At 45.2% G+C, this 20,000-nt stretch overlaps 2 protein-coding genes across 3 annotated transcripts in view; both read left to right on the top strand.

Moving 5' to 3' along the window:
- The window catches only part of dtn (transmembrane protein 132C dtn), a 106,245-nt gene that overhangs the window by 43,075 nt on the left and 43,170 nt on the right, over positions 1 to 20,000 (top strand). The gene's annotated exons all lie outside the window — the stretch shown is intronic.
- On the top strand, positions 6,844 to 13,813 carry LOC138364869 (uncharacterized). 2 transcript variants are annotated; one of them, XR_011228527.1, is made up of 2 exons: positions 6,844 to 12,699; positions 13,090 to 13,813. XR_011228527.1 is itself a non-coding variant. In XM_069324868.1 (2 exons), the coding sequence occupies exon 2, from the start codon at positions 8,950 to 8,952 to the stop codon at positions 11,929 to 11,931; it is 2,982 nt and encodes a 993-aa protein (XP_069180969.1). In that variant the 5' UTR covers positions 6,844 to 7,325; positions 7,716 to 8,949; the 3' UTR covers positions 11,932 to 13,813. The 2 variants fall into 2 exon arrangements, 1 of the variants encoding a protein (XP_069180969.1); XM_069324868.1 differs by having other exon boundaries at positions 6,844 to 7,325; positions 7,716 to 13,813.

The following is a 20,000-nucleotide window of genomic DNA, read 5'->3' as shown; positions in this document are numbered from 1 at the left end:
ATAGTCAATATTGACTTATTAAATACGTGCATATGTGACATGCTAAACATACTAGTTTACCTTGAAAAGCTTCTCATAGAAAACACCGACCTTACCTAACCTTCTTAGTATGTTAAGATAAGCATCTTGTTGCTTCGTAATTACAATTATTACTTAACCTATTGTAGGTTTAGGTTTTCATTCTCATTTTCTGCTTTTTTGCCTTTTATCTGTGTGTTTTGTTTGGTTCTCCTTTCTCTTTCTGGTTCTCAGTTTGGTTCTCCTTTCTCTTTCTGGTTCTCAGTTTGGTTCTCCTTTCTCTTTCTGGTTCTCAGTTTGGTGTCTGATATATTCCTCATCTGGGTCTGTTGTTGTTGTTTTTAGATATAGCTACTTAGGACGAAATGTTCATGTAGCACGGGCTATGGTGATCCCGAAAATCCGGGTCTGTTAGGTTGTGGTTTTAAGATGTCTTGTAGAGCTCAGCTGATCTTACCTCCTTCAGTTTCTCCTTTGATCTCTTCTTGACCTTATCTCCCATTCTCTCCATCCCCCTTCCTTCGTTCCAACTCTCTCAATACTCTTTGCCATCCCCCTATCGTCCATTTTCCGTGCCTGCTATTGATCTCTTTCTCTCTCTCTCTCTCTCTCTCTCTCTCTCTCTCTCTCTCTCTCTCTCTCTCTCTCTCTCTCTCTCTTTCTCTTTCTCTCTCTCTCTCTCTCTCTCTCTCTTTCTCTTTCTCTCTCTCTCTCTCTCTCTCTCTCTCTCTCTCTCTCTCTCTCTCTCTCTCTCTCTCTCTCTCTCTCTCTCTCTCTCTCTCTCTCTCTGTCTCTCTCTCTCTCTCTCTCTCTCTCTCTCTCTCTCTCTGTCTCTCTCTGTCTCCCTCTGTCTCTGTCTCTCTCTCTCTCTCTCTCTCTCTCTCTCTCTCTCTCTCTCTCTCTCTCTCTCTCTCTCTCTCTCTCTCTCTCTCTCTCTCTCTCTCTCTCTCTCTCTCTCTCTCTCTCTCTCTCTCTCTCTCTCTCTCTCTCTCTCTCTCTCTCTCTCTCTCTGTCTCTCTCTCTCTCTCTCTCTCTCTCATGGTTCCAAATATTTGCATGTATGCCTTTTGATTATATATATTCGTTTTTATAATGCATTCCTTATATGTATTCCTTATAATACATAGGCCTTTCTGTATTCCTTATATGTATATATTATATACATATTTATTCAACCATTCGTAACATTTCGCTGCCATAATGTTTCGTGATTTGTGTAAGTGAACGAAGCCATTGTTACTAAGATCACTTTGTACTGGACCCATTACCAATGGATCCAAAGTGTACACACCATTAATAATGGTCAGGTTACAAGGCTTTGTGGCCTGTACTACGCCTGTTACTTTAGCAGTAAAGTACATTGTATTCTGTACGCTGTGGGGACCAAAACGTCCAAAAGGAGATGTATTATATCGGTGTTTGATCAGATTCGTTCATACCTACGTAGCCTACTTTAATTATCAATGCTAACTTTCAATCTTATTGACTTGTTTAAGTTCAATCAATTGCTTTCAATCCTATCAATTACCTTCAGGCGTATTAACTATCTTCAAGCCTATCAACTACTAACGACCCGATCATCAATTAACAACCCTCTGTGGGAACCGACCTGTGAGATTTATATTTATTTAATTTATATGAATTTATATTTACGTTAATTTATATACTTCGATAGCAATTTGTATAATGATAAGTGGACTGTATTTCTGCAATAATCTCATAATCTCACAAATCGATCCTCTACACATTAGGGGGGTTTATTAATATATATGCAGCCAATCAAACTACAGAAATAGACTACATACTATTAAACATTGAAGAGGTTCCTTATCTTATAGTACAGCAGGTTAGTCCACCAGGTATAACTAGGGTGTAGACACCAAATTATCCTCTTTGAGGTAGCTTCCATATCACCCAGTAACTGGTGCACAAATCCTTCCTCGTCTTGACCTGTCAAAAGTGCGCTAGCTGTGAAGCCAGAATCCTATATATGACAAGTATATCAGAGAAAACAGTACATGGAACAATAAGACCTGGCTTAATTACCTTTAGTTTGAGGCGATTTCGCGTTCTAACCGGCTAACCCTATATCCTGACATTAATGGCCATAAATGAATGATAAACGGGTTTCGGATAGACACTTAACTTGTATTTGTAGACAACGTGTTGACAATGGTACACCTTTGGGTTCCATAACACTACGTCCAAGTAAATTTAACAGGAGCCGAATTTGCTCCCGTGTGAGCCTCTGGTCTCATATAAACAATGGCTGTTTAACACTCCATTCTATTGACGTTACTGGCCGACATTGTCCAGAATGATAGGAGCCGTACTCGCTCCACACGTCTCGGAGGTGACACAACAATGGCTCCCTCCTTCCCCCTCTGACGCCTGGCTTACATTGTCCACATTTCAGAAAGTGATAGAAGGGTCACATTTACTCTACTTTAATATTGATAATTAAGTTAATTTATATAAGATGTTTTATGATGGTAAAGTCCAAAGACTAATGTATTTAAGAACAATTCCCAGCAGAATAGCTGGTGAATTATAATAGTATGTGGTGATGATATCCCGTTTTCTTTAGACGGTAATTCCACTACAAGTTACGTTTTCTATGGGTAACTTGTTGGTAATACAGCTATTGTCTGTATGATTATTAAATGGTGTCGGATTTTCCGACATAATTCCCCAGGGGGCTGCTCACGGGTCGAAGTCCTGTTTAGAACAGACGAACACCGATACTCCTCCTTCGAATTATTTGATTAATTTGATGTTAGTAGTTAGTAATCACACGTTTGTGCGTCTGTTCGTACAGGACGGATGTCCCGTACTAGAGTTGTAGGGGTTAGAAGTCTAATGCGATTTCATTTCCCTGTTAACTCTTGAAAGGCTAATATTCAAGCCTTATTACATATTATTTAACCCAGAAGACTGGATGTGATCAAGTACTACAGTCAAGTATGATTCAGGGACTGCAGTGAGATCAGTGACATTAGATATAACTTGAAGTTTCTTCAGGTAACTGGTCACTGATATATAAACACTGAGGCCCATGGAATGCATCTTGATTAAATAATAAATGTATCAAATCAGTCATCAGATTTATTAGGGTTTAATTTAGTTAATTGATTCAGAAGATTGAATAGCTCATCATTAAAGTAAAGTATGGTTCTGAGACTGCAGTGGGTTCAGTGACATTGGTCGCAGTGACTTGTAGCTGTTTTAGGCTACTGTTCACTGATTTGCCACTGAGGCCCCATGAACTCATCTTCAGCTTTAAATGATGATACTAACATCAACCTCTGTTGGTATAGTCAGCTGTAATCTCCTTAGTATAATGCTACTGGAGAAATTTAATCAGCTGACAAATTTAGATTTCTACTGGTATTGTTTATCTGCAGGCATAGGTCTCCTCAGGCTTGATACTGGGCCTGAGAGTAATTTACCTCCTGCAGAGTTTAACATGGTTATGCCCTGATATTTAGTAGGGCTACCAATGAATTGATGGTAGTAGTCTGTCCCCACAAGGACAGCCATTTGGCATTTGATTTGCTCAAATTTACCTGCAGCTGCTTGATAATAGCTTTCCAGGTCAGCATAATCAACTGTTGATTGTTGTGACAAATCTTCACATTTCTTGATCTGTCTTGTTAAGTGGCCTTTAAGACCTGCAAGGGTTCTTTTCATTCTCCCTGCATTATCCATACTGGCTCGTTGGTGAAGCCTTGTGGGGCTTGTACTTGGGCTGCTCATAATACTGAACAAACACTAATGGTAGCCTAGGGTAAATTCTGCACTCACTAGGCAATAATCCTACCTCTACTAGAGGTTAGCACTTAAAATTAATACACATTATATATATACAATCATACACACTAATGATTTGAGTGATAAACCAGTGTCACTGGAAGTACCTTTAGGTTAGCTCTTCTATATCACCCTAGGATGGTAGAGACACTAATTAATCACTCAAAGGTGTAATGATCATAAGTAAATTATATATATACAACTCAACTCGAGTTGATAAAAATTACACCCAAAATAGGGTCTGGACCATTCATTAATGGTGCTAGGTTGATCAATATAGTTCAACTGACTATGGTAATAATGGGACTAGGATGAGCAATAATAGTTCAACTAGTCATATCCTACCCTGTTGTGGGTTGGCAATTAGTAAATATTATACTGTGATCACTAGTGCAGTATATATTAAATGATTCTCTATTTTGGAGAAATAATATACACAATTATTGATAATAGCCTCTTAATTAGCCTCTATGAAACTTCTAATATTATCTAGAAGTATTAAATATTATTAGTGACCTCGCGAAATAAACTCCACAAAATTCGTAGATAATCTCTCGCGAAATGTAACACCACGAAATCCGTGAACAATCTCGCGAAGACACAGTCACTAATTTGGCTGGATTCTATATTAGCGCTGTCATTTCACGAAATAACACGCCACCAAATATCTGTGGGTGTGCATGAAACCGCTGACGAAGCTGAACTGGGCTGAGGGAGACTCCTGAGCTCCCACGAGGCAACGCCGCTGTCTATGACTGGCTGGCTTTGTTTAAATAACACTGCACTAGTATTTAATGAATCCACTGGATAACTGGTTCATCCGGTACTAAGATGACCAAATGTGGGTTCAAGGGATCAAATAATCCGTCATCCGGTTCGAAGATGACCAAATAATGTGGGAACCGACCTGTGAGATTTATATTTATTTAATTTATATGAATTTATATTTACGTTAATTTATATACTTCGATAGCAATTTGTATAATGATAAGTGGACTGTATTTCTGCAATAATCTCATAATCTCACAAATCGATCCTCTACACATTAGGGGGGTTTATTAATATATATGCAGCCAATCAAACTACAGAAATAGACTACATACTATTAAACATTGAAGAGGTTCCTTATCTTATAGTACAGCAGGTTAGTCCACCAGGTATAACTAGGGTGTAGACACCAAATTATCCTCTTTGAGGTAGCTTCCATATCACCCAGTAACTGGTGCACAAATCCTTCCTCGTCTTGACCTGTCAAAAGTGCGCTAGCTGTGAAGCCAGAATCCTATATATGACAAGTATATCAGAGAAAACAGTACATGGAACAATAAGACCTGGCTTAATTACCTTTAGTTTGAGGCGATTTCGCGTTCTAACCGGCTAACCCTATATCCTGACATTAATGGCCATAAATGAATGATAAACGGGTTTCGGATAGACACTTAACTTGTATTTGTAGACAACGTGTTGACAATGGTACACCTTTGGGTTCCATAACACTACGTCCAAGTAAATTTAACAGGAGCCGAATTTGCTCCCGTGTGAGCCTCTGGTCTCATATAAACAATGGCTGTTTAACACTCCATTCTATTGACGTTACTGGCCGACATTGTCCAGAATGATAGGAGCCGTACTCGCTCCACACGTCTCGGAGGTGACACAACAATGGCTCCCTCCTTCCCCCTCTGACGCCTGGCTTACATTGTCCACATTTCAGAAAGTGATAGAAGGGTCACATTTACTCTACTTTAATATTGATAATTAAGTTAATTTATATAAGATGTTTTATGATGGTAAAGTCCAAAGACTAATGTATTTAAGAACAATTCCCAGCAGAATAGCTGGTGAATTATAATAGTATGTGGTGATGATATCCCGTTTTCTTTAGACGGTAATTCCACTACAAGTTACGTTTTCTATGGGTAACTTGTTGGTAATACAGCTATTGTCTGTATGATTATTAAATGGTGTCGGATTTTCCGACACCCTCCTTTACGAATGAATGTTTTCTCCGTATTTCCCTAAGCCCGTTAAGAACACGCTACTGCCACACTGGGTTATCATTTTGTTGGCCGGATCCTGGCGGTTATTGCCGGATAAAATATACATAATTCGGTTGAGCGAACAGACTCGGGAAACATGTAAATATCTCATTCTTGGAAGGTTTTACTCGCCCCCGAGGGCCAGTCATTTCTTTCTGTAATTTAGGCAGGGAATATGCTAGTTTCAGTTCACTATATCGTAAGTATGTCGGGTTCAAATTCACAAAATTACTACCCATTCTGTATTGAAAGATACTTGCGGGGGATATTAATATGATTTTATTTTTAGTTTAGATGTGGTTTTTCAGATTCAAACATAACGGTTTTTTTCGGTTTGAAAATTTAACGGTTATGGGGCTTCAAAACCGTTGAATTGGATATTTGAGTTGTAGGGTTTGTGCTTTCGGAGTTTGGTCCTTGTTGGGGTCTAATGTAGTTTGTTCTTAGTGAGGTTCTAGCTCCTGGGTCGGACTCGGGTCCCCCACGCCTCCTAGGGGTCTGGCAGCTTCTCTCTCTCTCTCTCTCTCTCTCTCTCTCTCTCTCTCTCTCTCTCTCTCTCTCTCTCTCTCTCTCTCTCTCTCTCTCTCTCTCTCTCTCTCTGTTAACCACTCCGTAAAAATTACAACTGTTTAACCTACTTAGAAACGTACGAACCCACACAACCCTCCTGACCTTTTCGGATACGTCAATATTGCGTTGTTTTATTTTTTAACTAATCCGCCTCATTTTTAACAGTTGGATCACCAGATCCGCTTCGCAACACAACGCTGGTGCTCAGTACAGACTTAAGGCTTTAAGATCACTCTGCCTTGCTGCTGTGGGGGGAGGGGGGGAGCCATGGGGGGAAGACTGTAGGGGGGTTGCTGGGCGCTCCTAACCACCCCTCTACCCCTCCAAACCCCCCTAACCCCTAGCCCCTAGGCTGCTCTTGACCACAAGGAACACCCTGAGCTCTCGTCAGTGTTATGATCTCAGCCTGCAGGAGAAACGAGTCTCCCTTCTTGAGAGTTATTCAGCAAGCCTGACCTAACTAGAAGGTCTAGCAAGTATTGAGGTGATAACGCATATGTAAAATAGTTGCTTGGATATGTGTAACAGTTTGAGATTATGGGCAATGCAGAAGAAAATAGATAAATGACGGGCTAGGAGATGTGGACATTTTGCTGGAGGCGTGAGGCTCGCTTCCGGAGGACCTTGACCTCACTTGAGTGCCAGACATCGCAGGGGGAAGCCGCGCTCCGTTTGAGCTCCCGCCAGAAGGGAACCCCTAGTGATATATCTCTAAGAGAAGAGAAGTGTGCAGACGTACCAGCTGTGGAATCGAGCTGGGAACGTTGTGGTCTCAAGTCCTGGTCGACGAGCAGATATTAAATCGCCCAGAAGCATTATTGTGGGCTGTGTGGAGCGCCCTGACCAGACGCCGTCAGAGGGAAAGCGCCCTCGACCAGTTAATCTGTGGTAAGCACGATATACGCCAGTTCATAGTGATCGCTTGTAGTTTGGTCGTGTGCCCAGCGACAGTAGCAATGTTTATTTATAAGTTAGACATGTTTTAATAAGGCAGAAAGCCTGAAATAAGAGAGTGGAGAGGGAGGAACACGGAGCGACGTCCTCCCCCTCTGAGCGCTGGCGGACGACTGAGGGAGCCGGCTCCGGATGGAGGAAGACCCTCCCAGCGAGTGAGGACGCCGCCGCCAGGCGAGGTGGAGTATGGACCCGCCCAAAACGGGGGAGTCCACTCTCACTGTATGTAGAGAACAGATAGAGGTTTGAGGCAAGCATATTGTGTGGTTATTTTTGTTTATGTGTTAAAGGGGAACATTTTATTGGAACGCCGATGGGTTGCAGGTTTGTCTTTGGGGAAGAAGTTGCTGAGAACTTCGAAGCCAGCAGATGAAGTAATTGATGAGACTCCAAAGGTAGTGGAGCAGAGGACCTCGAGCTGTGAGGAGAAGCAGCAGTGAAGAGGAGTGTCACGTGCTTCTGTAGAGGTGGTGTAGCAGCCAAGAGAGCTGTGGAAGAACCTAACAGAAGGGTGAAGCACCGTAGTTGCACAAGGAAACTTCATGATAGCAGCCTGGAGGAGCTGCAGAGGATCCTGGTAGTGAAGCCCGGAAGAACCTAAGGATATTAGGGTTGTGAACTTCCAGAGGTGGAAGGGGGAAGTTCTGGTGGATTACTTATAGGGAGTTGATAGTGTTTGGTTGTCAGTAGCGTGCAAGACGCAGTGAGAGGTGAGTGACTGTTGGCATCCTTATGTCAAGGAGTTTTTTATACTGAAGTATCAATGAACATTTATACTGGTATATGTTATTGCATTCAAATGCTGATTTTCTATATATATATGTTATCTTGTTGATGGTGCAACAGTGTGTAGGCTTGACCAACTTGAGGAGGTTAATAGTATCAGGTGGTGAACCAGGAGATAGGATACCACTTGATAAGCTGATAATAGAGTTCTGATGGTATTGGAGTGCAACCTGATTGTGATATTATAGAGTATAGGATTCATTATTATTATATGTGTGTATGTATCGTGTATGTGCTTTGTTCAGTAAATGTGTCACAATTTGCTGGTGTTTGCCCTTGTCCTAGTGAGGCTTCCCAGGAGGTAGTAAAGAAGGAGAGAGAGAGAGGAGGAACCACGAACCACTGCTGTGGACAGGGTAGGAGGTAATACTAGTAAGTCATAGGGGGATTGAGGAGATCATATCTCATAAGGAGAGAGTGGGGAGTCACAGCGGCTCGAGTGGGTGTGTGCACGTGACAACGAGGCTAAGTGTTGGAGCCGCATCCCCTGAACGTGTGACGTTGAGCCCCTCTCCAAGAGCCAGAAGCGCCAAGGGTGATCTCCTAGTATAAGCACTCTACCGAGTTGTGGGTTGGGTTGTCCGTAGAGAAGGATCAACGACGACAACACCAACCAACCCACAGTCTATAATAAATTGGGGGCCTGTCCGGGAGAGTGAACTGACACACCCACACCCTGTCCAAGAGTGGATTTGTACACCCTTGCTGAAATAGGTAAACTGTGTGACCGCAGGTGTATACTCTCTCTCTTGGGAAGACTCACAGGACAAAGATGGATAAGGTGCAAGCATTTGTGGAGTCAGGCAAGCCTGAGGACTTGGAAGGTTGCACGAGGGATCAATTGAGACAAATAGCAGAAAAATGTGGCATCAGGTTGAAAGCATCTAAAGTAGCTGGGATGAAGGATGAGATCCTGAGGCAGTTGAGAGCCAGAAGTGAAGCGGCAGAACAAGGAGCCCAGGAAGGAGCTGAAAGTAGAAAGGAGGATGATGGGCAGGATGACGTGAGATCCCAGGGATCGAGTAGGAGCAGCAAGAGTAGCCGCAGTAGCAGGAGTAGCCGGAATAGGAGCTTGGAGAGATTCCAGTTAGAGCTCCAGATGCAGCGTGAGGACAAGGAGAGACAGTTCCAGCTGGAAAAGATGAAATTAGAACTCCAGATGAAAAATGAAGCCGAGAAGGAAAAAGAGAAAACCAGGCTGGAAGTAGAAAAAGAGAAAACCAGGCTGGAAGTAGAAAAAGAGAAAACCAGGCTGGAAGTAGAAAAAGAGAAAACCAGGTTGGAAGTAGAAAAAGAAAAAGCCCAGGTCGAAAAAGAAAAAGCCCAGGTCGAAAAAGAAAAAGAGAGAACAAAACAAATGCAGATAGAAGCGAATAGAACCTTGGCTGAGCAGAGGATTGAACATGGGTTGCCAGAGAGCACCACCCAGGTATCACACCCACCAGATGTTAGGGTTAGGGAGAAGGACATTCCCTTGTTTGTTCCCGAAGAGGCAGAGAGCTTTTTCGAGCACTTTGAAAAAGTAGCCAGCATCAAAGAGTGGCCACAGGAGGAATGGGCCCAGCTGGTCCAGTTAAGATTGACCGGTGCAGCCAGGGAGGCATACACCCAATTGTCACTGGAAGAGTGCCAGGATTATGCCACAGTAAAGAGCAGCATATTGCGCTCGTTTCAGTTAACCTCAGAAGCTTATAGGAAGCGCTTCAGAGAGATGGTGAAAGTTGGAGCATGTACGTTTGCTGAGACAGCAAGAGATCTGGAAAGACGATTCCAGAAGTGGATTGAGGCTGCTGGAGTTGGATCTTATGCTGACCTGAAGCAACTGATGGTCATGGAGAAGTTCTTGGAGATGATGCATCCCGAAACAAAGTTCAAGATCCAAGAAGCAGGGATAATGGAGGTGAAAGATGCCGCAGATAGGGCGGATATGATTACTGAAGCATACAAGAGCTTAAGGGAGAACAGAGTGAGAAGTGAGGCGAGACGCAGAAATAGCAGACCCAGTGGAGTCTGGGGAGGAAGAAATTATGAAAGACCCAGAAGAGTCTGGGGTGAGAAAAATTTTGATAAATGGGCAGATAAAAGTAAGTACCCTAAAACTCAGAAGAGTAGGTCGCGCACTTCGTCTGAAAGTGAAGATGGAGGAGCTAAACAAGAAACTAATCGTTATCCTGGAAATCAAGAGTCCAGTAGAACCCCACAGAGTGCAAGTAGTGTACCTGGCCCGAGGAATTCTCATGCGAGTGGACAGAGTCAGAGCTACTCTGGTACATATAGAAGAGACTTTTCCCAGATGAGATGTTACAATTGTAACGGATTGGGTCACGTGATGCGAGATTGTCGGCAGGGCAAGAGAGTTGTGACCCTGGCCATGTGTGACCCCCGAGGTAAATATACTAATGTGTTCGAAGACAAACCACAGAGAGCGAACTTAGTGAACGAGAGGTATAGGCCGTTCATGAGCAAAGGTTGGATCAGTATAAGAGACCAACCTGAGGTAGAAGTTGGTATCTTAAGAGATACCGGAGCTAATCAGAGCTTGATTGCGAGAAGCCTGATTGGGAATGATCGACGGTTAGCTGGCAGGAGTAAGATGAGAGTATATGGGTTATTGTCTGAGAGTGACATGCCCGTATGTACTGTCCAGCTAAGGTCGGAATATGTGTCGGCAGAGGTGATGTTGGGAGTGTGCCCCGACATACCTGTTCCAGGAGTCCAAGTGATCCTAGGGAATGACTTGTGCGGGACAAAGGTGTTGACAAGAGTCATGGCGGAGACTGTGCCAGAGGAGTGCCCAGAAGGCCATGGCACGGGTGGGACGCCTGAGAGTGTGAACCTGACTGACATCCGAGGAGATGAGTCAGGAGACCGCCAAGCCATTGAAAACCCTGTCTCGGTAGTGAGGAAGGCAGAGGTGGCCGACAAGGAAGACGCTGGAGAAGATGATGCAGTGTCGATTCAGCCGGTGGAAGATATCGACGTAGATATAGCGTGGCTATTTGATGAAGGTCCAGCCCAGGAAAATGAAGTCTCGGTGAGGTCAAAAGTGAAGATGACCCAGCCGAAGAAAACTCATGTGAAGAGAGCGGACCTGAGTAGAGCCCAGACTGCTGAAATTGAGAGTCGGAAGGCGAATGCAACTGTGCTGAGTAGGAATGAGGAAGGATGTGGACAGACTGAAGACGGGAATAGAGCGTCAAGTGGTCCACGAGCACAGAGGCATAGGGATAGTGGAGTTAAGTTGTTTGAGATGTCAAGAGTTGGCATGTTTCACAGACAACGTGGAGGAGAAATAATGAAGAAGAGTAATAGCCGAGAAAATGAGAGGAGTAGAGACAGTATGTGTGGAGAGATGCTTACGAGCACTTTGGGAGAGGCAAAGCGACATGTATGGTCGAGTGCTGTTGGATGTAGTACAGTGCTTGAAGAAACTTTTAGGGAACGAAGAAGAGTCGAAGGAGAAGAAATGGAGTTGTATAGAGGTGAGAAGTGCAGGAAGAAGATGATGATGCAAGCATGGAGGAATAGAAGAAAGCCGAGGACTCGATGTAAGTCAAACAGGATGAGGTCTCGGATAAATGAGACGAAAGGGAGGATAGTCGGTGAAGACGAGGGAGTGAAGTATGATGACAGGAGACGAAAGTATAATGGCAGTAGATGGAAGTGTGAAGACGACAGAGGAGGTACAGACAGCAGATGTCTGACTCTGGACGTGGAGAGAAGAAGACGAGGAAACGGAGGGTGGAGACAATAAGTAGAGTGGACCGATGGAGTGCAGGCGTCCAGGGAGGACAGCCTAGCTAAGAGGTGTCAGAGAAGTCAAATCGTTTGTGAGAAGATCATATTTCTGGCGAGTTGTGAGCCAGATGTTGCAAGGAGCAACGAACTAGTTGTAGACTCCTACGGGAGTATGTAAACAGACTAACCGGTCGAACCAATCGGTTGAAGAACGAGACAGTGTAGTGGCGGATGTATTATCCCGAACCTAGCCACTAGAATAACTCTCAAAAATAAGGGGAGGGGAGTGTTATGATCTCAGCCTGCAGGAGAAACGAGTCTCCCTTCTTGAGAGTTATTCAGCAAGCCTGACCTAACTAGAAGGTCTAGCAAGTATTGAGGTGATAACGCATATGTAAAATAGTTGCTTGGATATGTGTAACAGTTTGAGATTATGGGCAATGCAGAAGAAAATAGATAAATGACGGGCTAGGAGATGTGGACATTTTGCTGGAGGCGTGAGGCTCGCTTCCGGAGGACCTTGACCTCACTTGAGTGCCAGACATCGCAGGGGGAAGCCGCGCTCCGTTTGAGCTCCCGCCAGAAGGGAACCCCTAGTGATATATCTCTAAGAGAAGAGAAGTGTGCAGACGTACCAGCTGTGGAATCGAGCTGGGAACGTTGTGGTCTCAAGTCCTGGTCGACGAGCAGATATTAAATCGCCCAGAAGCATTATTGTGGGCTGTGTGGAGCGCCCTGACCAGACGCCGTCAGAGGGAAAGCGCCCTCGACCAGTTAATCTGTGGTAAGCACGATATACGCCAGTTCATAGTGATCGCTTGTAGTTTGGTCGTGTGCCCAGCGACAGTAGCAATGTTTATTTATAAGTTAGACATGTTTTAATAAGGCAGAAAGCCTGAAATAAGAGAGTGGAGAGGGAGGAACACGGAGCGACGTCCTCCCCCTCTGAGCGCTGGCGGACGACTGAGGGAGCCGGCTCCGGATGGAGGAAGACCCTCCCAGCGAGTGAGGACGCCGCCGCCAGGCGAGGTGGAGTATGGACCCGCCCAAAACGGGGGAGTCCACTCTCACTGTATGTAGAGAACAGATAGAGGTTTGAGGCAAGCATATTGTGTGGTTATTTTTGTTTATGTGTTAAAGGGGAACATTTTATTGGAACGCCGATGGGTTGCAGGTTTGTCTTTGGGGAAGAAGTTGCTGAGAACTTCGAAGCCAGCAGATGAAGTAATTGATGAGACTCCAAAGGTAGTGGAGCAGAGGACCTCGAGCTGTGAGGAGAAGCAGCAGTGAAGAGGAGTGTCACGTGCTTCTGTAGAGGTGGTGTAGCAGCCAAGAGAGCTGTGGAAGAACCTAACAGAAGGGTGAAGCACCGTAGTTGCACAAGGAAACTTCATGATAGCAGCCTGGAGGAGCTGCAGAGGATCCTGGTAGTGAAGCCCGGAAGAACCTAAGGATATTAGGGTTGTGAACTTCCAGAGGTGGAAGGGGGAAGTTCTGGTGGATTACTTATAGGGAGTTGATAGTGTTTGGTTGTCAGTAGCGTGCAAGACGCAGTGAGAGGTGAGTGACTGTTGGCATCCTTATGTCAAGGAGTTTTTTATACTGAAGTATCAATGAACATTTATACTGGTATATGTTATTGCATTCAAATGCTGATTTTCTATATATATATGTTATCTTGTTGATGGTGCAACAGTGTGTAGGCTTGACCAACTTGAGGAGGTTAATAGTATCAGGTGGTGAACCAGGAGATAGGATACCACTTGATAAGCTGATAATAGAGTTCTGATGGTATTGGAGTGCAACCTGATTGTGATATTATAGAGTATAGGATTCATTATTATTATATGTGTGTATGTATCGTGTATGTGCTTTGTTCAGTAAATGTGTCACAATTTGCTGGTGTTTGCCCTTGTCCTAGTGAGGCTTCCCAGGAGGTAGTAAAGAAGGAGAGAGAGAGAGGAGGAACCACGAACCACTGCTGTGGACAGGGTAGGAGGTAATACTAGTAAGTCATAGGGGGATTGAGGAGATCATATCTCATAAGGAGAGAGTGGGGAGTCACAGCGGCTCGAGTGGGTGTGTGCACGTGACAACGAGGCTAAGTGTTGGAGCCGCATCCCCTGAACGTGTGACGTTGAGCCCCTCTCCAAGAGCCAGAAGCGCCAAGGGTGATCTCCTAGTATAAGCACTCTGCCGAGTTGTGGGTTGGGTTGTCCGTAGAGAAGGATCAACGACGACAACACCAACCAACCCACAGTCTATAATATAATATAGTCTCTCTCTCTCTCTCTCTCTCTCTCTCTCTCTCTCTCTCTCTCTCTCTGTTAACCACTCCGTAAAAATTACAACTGTTTAACCTACTTAGAAACGTACGAACCCACACAACCCTCCTGACCTTTTCGGATACGTCAATATTGCGTTGTTTTATTTTTTAACTAATCCGCCTCATTTTTAACAGTTGGATCACCAGATCCGCTTCGCAACACAACGCTGGTGCTCAGTACAGACTTAAGGCTTTAAGATCACTCTGCCTTGCTGCTGTGGGGGGAGGGGGGGAGCCATGGGGGGAAGACTGTAGGGGGGTTGCTGGGCGCTCCTAACCACCCCTCTACCCCTCCAAACCCCCCTAACCCCTAGCCCCTAGGCTGCTCTTGACCACAAGGAACACCCTGAGCTCTCGTCAGCCAATTAGAGTGCAGAGGTTACGGCCCATTACTGGCCCTTGAGTGGCCCTCAAGGGCCGTCTGAGATTCCCGGCCAGGACGTCTAAGTGATAAGGAAGAGGAGATACACATCTCTGAGGCCTAACTGATGGGAAATGGGAGATACACAGCCAGGGAGCCCTAACTGATGGGAAAATGGTATACATAAAACTATGATTTTTGTAATCCCATCATTTTGTAGCCGCGTTTAGGCGCTGCAAAAGGTTCACTGGTCGTACTGAAGCAGTAAAGGATCTTCCTCTATACCGAAGCCTCGGTATTAGACGTGCTTTGAAGAGCAGCGGATCATAACCCTTGCAGTTAATGGAATCTTAAAGGAGGGGTCAGACTTCTGATTGGCCCTGGGGGAAATCTATAAGAATTTGGCTTATCCCGTGAGTGACCTTTGAACCTTGTCTCTGAATAAGCGTTAAGCTTGCCTCTGAGTGAGCCAAAGCACATTCGCTTTGAGAAGGCATTAAGGGGTTTAAGTGTTTAAGTAGCCATCAAAGAAATACGTTAAGAAGTCCATGCTTGAAGATAAACCATCTTTAAGTTCTAATAAGATCTTAGGCTTCTCTAAAGACGCCCCAGAAGGTATAATTATGCTCTACTTTCTCCAGAAGACACGCTGGGGTGTATGTTATCTCTCTCTTTCTCTTTCTCTCTCTCTCTCTCTCTCTCTCTCTCTCTCTCTCTCTCTCTCTCTCTCTCTCTCTCTCTCTCTCTCTCTCTCTCTCTCTCTCTCTCTCTCTCTCTCTCTCTCTCTGTTGACATGGTTGTGAAGGTCGTGATGGTCGTCATGGCAACGACCGTGACGCGGCCAGAGTAAACAAACTCCAGGGCGGGAGAACAGGGAGAACATGGAGAACAGGGAGAACATGGAGAACAGGGAGAACATAGAGAACAGGGAGAACATGGAGAACAGGGAGAATATGAAGAAAAGGGAGAACAGGGAGAACAGGAATATGGAAACAGGACGAAGAGAAACAAGGATTCAGTAATGAAAGAAAATGGAAAGTGGTGATGAAAGAAGATGTAAGAAAGTAGAACGCTTGATATATATAAATAACTGAAGTAATGGAAGAAAATGGGAAAGGTGAGAGAGAGAAAAGTAGGGAAGGCGTTCGAGAGACATTTAAGATTGTAACATGAGGGAAATGTAGGAAAATAAAAATGAAAGAGGGAGGGGAAAGAAGAGGTAATAAGAAGAGCGAAGGGAGAGAGGATATGGAAGAGGGGAGGGGAGGGGAGGGGAAGGGAAGGGAGGGGGGGGGAAGGTAAGGGGTGACAGGTGGGTAGAATCTCATTAACAAAGACTTTGGTCTAGGTAGGCCTTGTCTTAAGTAGATTATATTCCCCCTTGTGCTGTTGCTCTACGTGCTCCCACGCGCTCACACGCACGCACGCACAGGCGCGTGTTTGTGTGTGTGTGTGTGTGTGTGTGTGTGTGTGTGTGTGTGTGTGTGTGTGTGTGTGTGTGTGTGTGTGTGTGTGTGTGTGTGTGTGTGTGTGTGTGTTTTTGTGTACTCACCTAGTTGTGCTCACCTAGTCGTGTTTGCGGGGGTTGAGCTCTGGCTCTTTGGTCCCGCCTCTCAACCGTCAATCAACAGGTGTGTGTGTGTGTGTGTGTGTGTGTGTGTGTGTGTGTGTGTGTGTGTGTGTGTGTGTGTGTGTGTGTGTGTGTGTGTGTGTGTGTGTGTGTGACTGTTCCCTCAGCCTACAGGCTTGAAGCAGGAGGAGAAACCCGGATCTTGCCTCATTACATAAGAGAGATAGACAAGGAGGAGACATGACGGCAACGTACAAGATACTAAGCAGCATCGATATAGCAGATATACGGACGAAGTGCTTAGGTGTGCCCGCGGGAACAAGGTGGAGGCCATGGATGGAGACTAGACACGCAGATGGGCCATAGCGTTGTAAGCAAACACGTAGCTCAAGAGCAGCAAGTCAATTTTGAACGTGTTGCAATAGAAAGCAATTGAGGCTATTACCCCTTGCATCAGCTGACGGATTAAACAAATCGGGGGGACAGGAGCACGGATCTTCAGGTACCTAAACACAACTAGGTGAGTACGGGGATGCGAATACTCGAGTTAAAGTATCGGAATTAACGGTGCTAACTAACGGTATCGGTATTAACTAACTAACGGTATCAGAATTAACTAACTAACGGTATCGGAATTAACTAACTAACGGTATCAGAATTAACTAACTAACGGTATCGGAATTAACTAACTAACGGTATCGGAATTAACTAACTAACGGTATCGGAATTAACTAACTAACGGTATCGGAATTAACTAACTAACGGTATCGGAATTAACTAACTAACGGTATCGGTATTAACTAACTAACGGTATCAGAATTAACTAACTAACGGTATCGGAATTAACTAACTAACGGTATCGGAATTAACTAACTAACGGTATCGGTATTAACTAACTAACGGTATCAGAATTAACTAACTAACGGTATCGGAATTAACTAACTAACGGTATCGGAATTAACTAACTAACGGTATCGGAATTAACTAACTAACGGTATCGGAATTAACTAACTAACGTTATCGGAATTAACTAACTAACGTTATCGGAATTAACGGTGCCGAGGGTTATCTTGAGGGGGGAGGGGTTATCTTGAGATGATTTCGGGGCTTTAGTGTCCCCGCGGCCCGGTCCTCGACCAGGCCTCCACCCCCCAGGAAGCAGCCCGTGACAGCTGACTAACACCCAGGTACCTATTTTACTGCTAGGTAACAGGGGCATAGGGTGAAAGGAACTCTGCCCATTGTTTCTCGCCGGCGCCCGGAATCGAACCCGGGACCACAGGATCACAAGTCCAGCGTGCTGTCCGCTCGGCCGACCGGCTCCCCTCTCTCCCGAACTAAAAAGATTTTCCGAACTCTTCTAAATCGCATCGAACTCCCCGAAGGATGAAGCATGTTCACATCTGAGTCTTATAACGCTTCTGAAGCCCCATTACTCAGTGGGTCGAGTCCAATAGATTGTAGGGAGTTCTTAAGGTATCTGATTCCTTTTAATCAACTTCTTTCAAGTGCTAGACAGTTCTCCATAGACTGCAAGAAACGTTTATATAATAAAACAAATAAGAAACGTACCAAAGTGTTCGACGCCCCTGCAGAACACCAGATAGAAGGGAAGGTAAGGGAACAGAGGAATCAGGAGAAAGAGCCATAAGCCATTACCACTAGATAGCACTGGGAAAGGATCAGGATAAGGATTTGGGATGGGACGGGAGGAAGGAAGGAATGGTGTCCAGTCACTTGGTGGACGGTCGGGGATTGAACTCTCTACTCGTTCTACCGTCGATCTACCGTCCAGCGCAAGCGGGTGGACTAAACACAGGAGAGAGAATTCGAATCTCTGTTAATAGTATGATATCAGATAAGATCAAATACTCCTTTAAAACGCCAGGAATCCGCCTTCTCTCTCCTCACTTCTTTAAAGCGTAACAATTAATATTAAATTACCATCTAAACTATCATAAGATGGCAAACTACCATCCAAAACTACCATAAGATGGCAAAAAAAATCCTTAACTACTATTTAACGAGAACCAGTGTCTAAAAGCCTTGATTGGACTACGTTTCATGTAGTGTAAACCCCTTGTAGTATTCCGTACTTGGTTTACAGGAGGAAACCCGCTGACCTGAAACTCACTTCGGCCAGTTTTAATCAAGCAAAGTTTTAAGGGAGGTAAAGAAGTTCATTAAGGAAAGGTGTAATTAACTCGTGGTGGGTCTTCGTGGGTATGGTTAGTAGGGGGGGAGGGAGGGGGGGGACATGGTTACTCTCTCTCTCTCTCTCTCTCTCTCTCTCTCTCTCTCTCTCTCTCTCTCTCTCTCTCTCTCTCTCTCTCTCTCTCTCTCTCTCTCTCTCTCTCTCTCTCTCTCTCAACCGGAAACCCTGTATTTCCGGGGTACGGAATGTGCTTCTTCCTGGAAGGAGGAGATAGGGGAGGAGAGAGAGAGAGAGAAAGAGAGAGAGGGTGGAAGAGAGGAACTGACAAAGTGGTAGGGAAGAAGATGAAAGGAAGGAATAAGGAGACGGTTGGAGTTTGGGATGAAAAGGAAACCGAAACGTCGTCGTCGTCCCTTCACCTTCTAGTGTGTTGTGGTGTGGACAACACCACAGAGAAGGTGCAGCATAGAGAAGAGCGGACACAGAGGTGACAAAGTTACACAAAGAGCCATAAGTCATCTCTCAGAGATGAGTGATGGGAACTGAAGGCCGTGATGACGCTCATTAGTCAACTAATTGCTCGTCGCGGCCAATTAGTTGACGCTAGACAGAGTGGTCGTGGAGAGGTCGTTCAGCCTGTCCCCCCCTCCCCCCTTCCCGTCTTCATCCCCATGCTTAGAGACAGCCAGTTGGGTCCATTGGCGACAGTTTCACGCCGGCTAATGAGGTGTGTGCTACCTTCACCTGAGAGTAGTTATGAGGAGAGGGTCGTTAACCCAAGATATCTATCCAGTCCCCTGGAGGAGTGGGAGGGGGGGGGTGTCGAAGGGGAAGGGAACTATCAAAGGAGAGCGCCAAGCCATTACGACTATTTAGCACTGGGAAGGGGTTAGGATAAGGATTTGGGATAGGGGGTGGTTCGTCCCTTCTCTTGATTAGCCATTCCCACTTGGGCTGGATGGTAGAGCGACGGTCTCGCTTCATGCAGGTCGGCGTTCAATACCCGACCGTCCAAGTGGTTGGGGCACCATTCCTTCCCCCCTCGTCCCATCCCAAATCCTTATCCTGATCCCTTCCAAGTGCTATATAGTCGTAATGGCTTGGCGCTTTCCACCTGATAGTTCACTTCACTTCAAGCTGCCAGTTGGACACTTAATGATAGTAAGAGGCACTCTTCAAGAGGCATCTGTTGTGTGAGGGCGTGCCACTCCCTCGCCAGAATTAGGCCTATCCTGGCTCGTTCTCCCAGGCCTTATTGATCTGGGATGGTCCATAGGCCTCGGTCACTTGCCACGCCTCCGCTCTGTTGTCTTTCGTGTTGCATATTGCAAATTTAATGGAGTTTATGGTATCTTTTCTGGATGTATTCAGACACTACTAAATTATTTATGGGTGAATATCACTGTATGTGTACTTATGAGAGATGGTGGGGGTGTAGTTTGTGCTCCTGTGTCGTCTGTCCTCCTCTCCCTTATCCCTTTTTCCTCTCCCCCTTCCACTACTGTCTCCTCTACCCCTTACCTCGCTCCCCTAACCCCCCCTCCCCAGTACCTCCCTTTACTCCCCCTAATACACTTGCCCTGACCGAGGCCGGGTACTGGGACGGGTATTGGACCTGTGCAGTTGTCGGGTAATCCCACAGCGGATATGAGGTTCCGGTGGAGGATATTGTG

This window comes from Procambarus clarkii, chromosome 15 (genome assembly GCF_040958095.1).
Source record: "Procambarus clarkii isolate CNS0578487 chromosome 15, FALCON_Pclarkii_2.0, whole genome shotgun sequence".
Taxonomy (NCBI): Eukaryota; Metazoa; Arthropoda; class Malacostraca; order Decapoda; family Cambaridae; genus Procambarus; species Procambarus clarkii.
Note: the sequence above shows the minus strand (reverse complement) of the source record. Positions and strands in the feature narration are given on the sequence as shown.

Coding starts and splice junctions, on each gene's coding strand:
- LOC138364869 (XM_069324868.1), top strand. CDS start 8,950: ATGGATAAGGTGCAAGCATTTGTGGAGTCAGGCAAGCCTGAGGACTTG.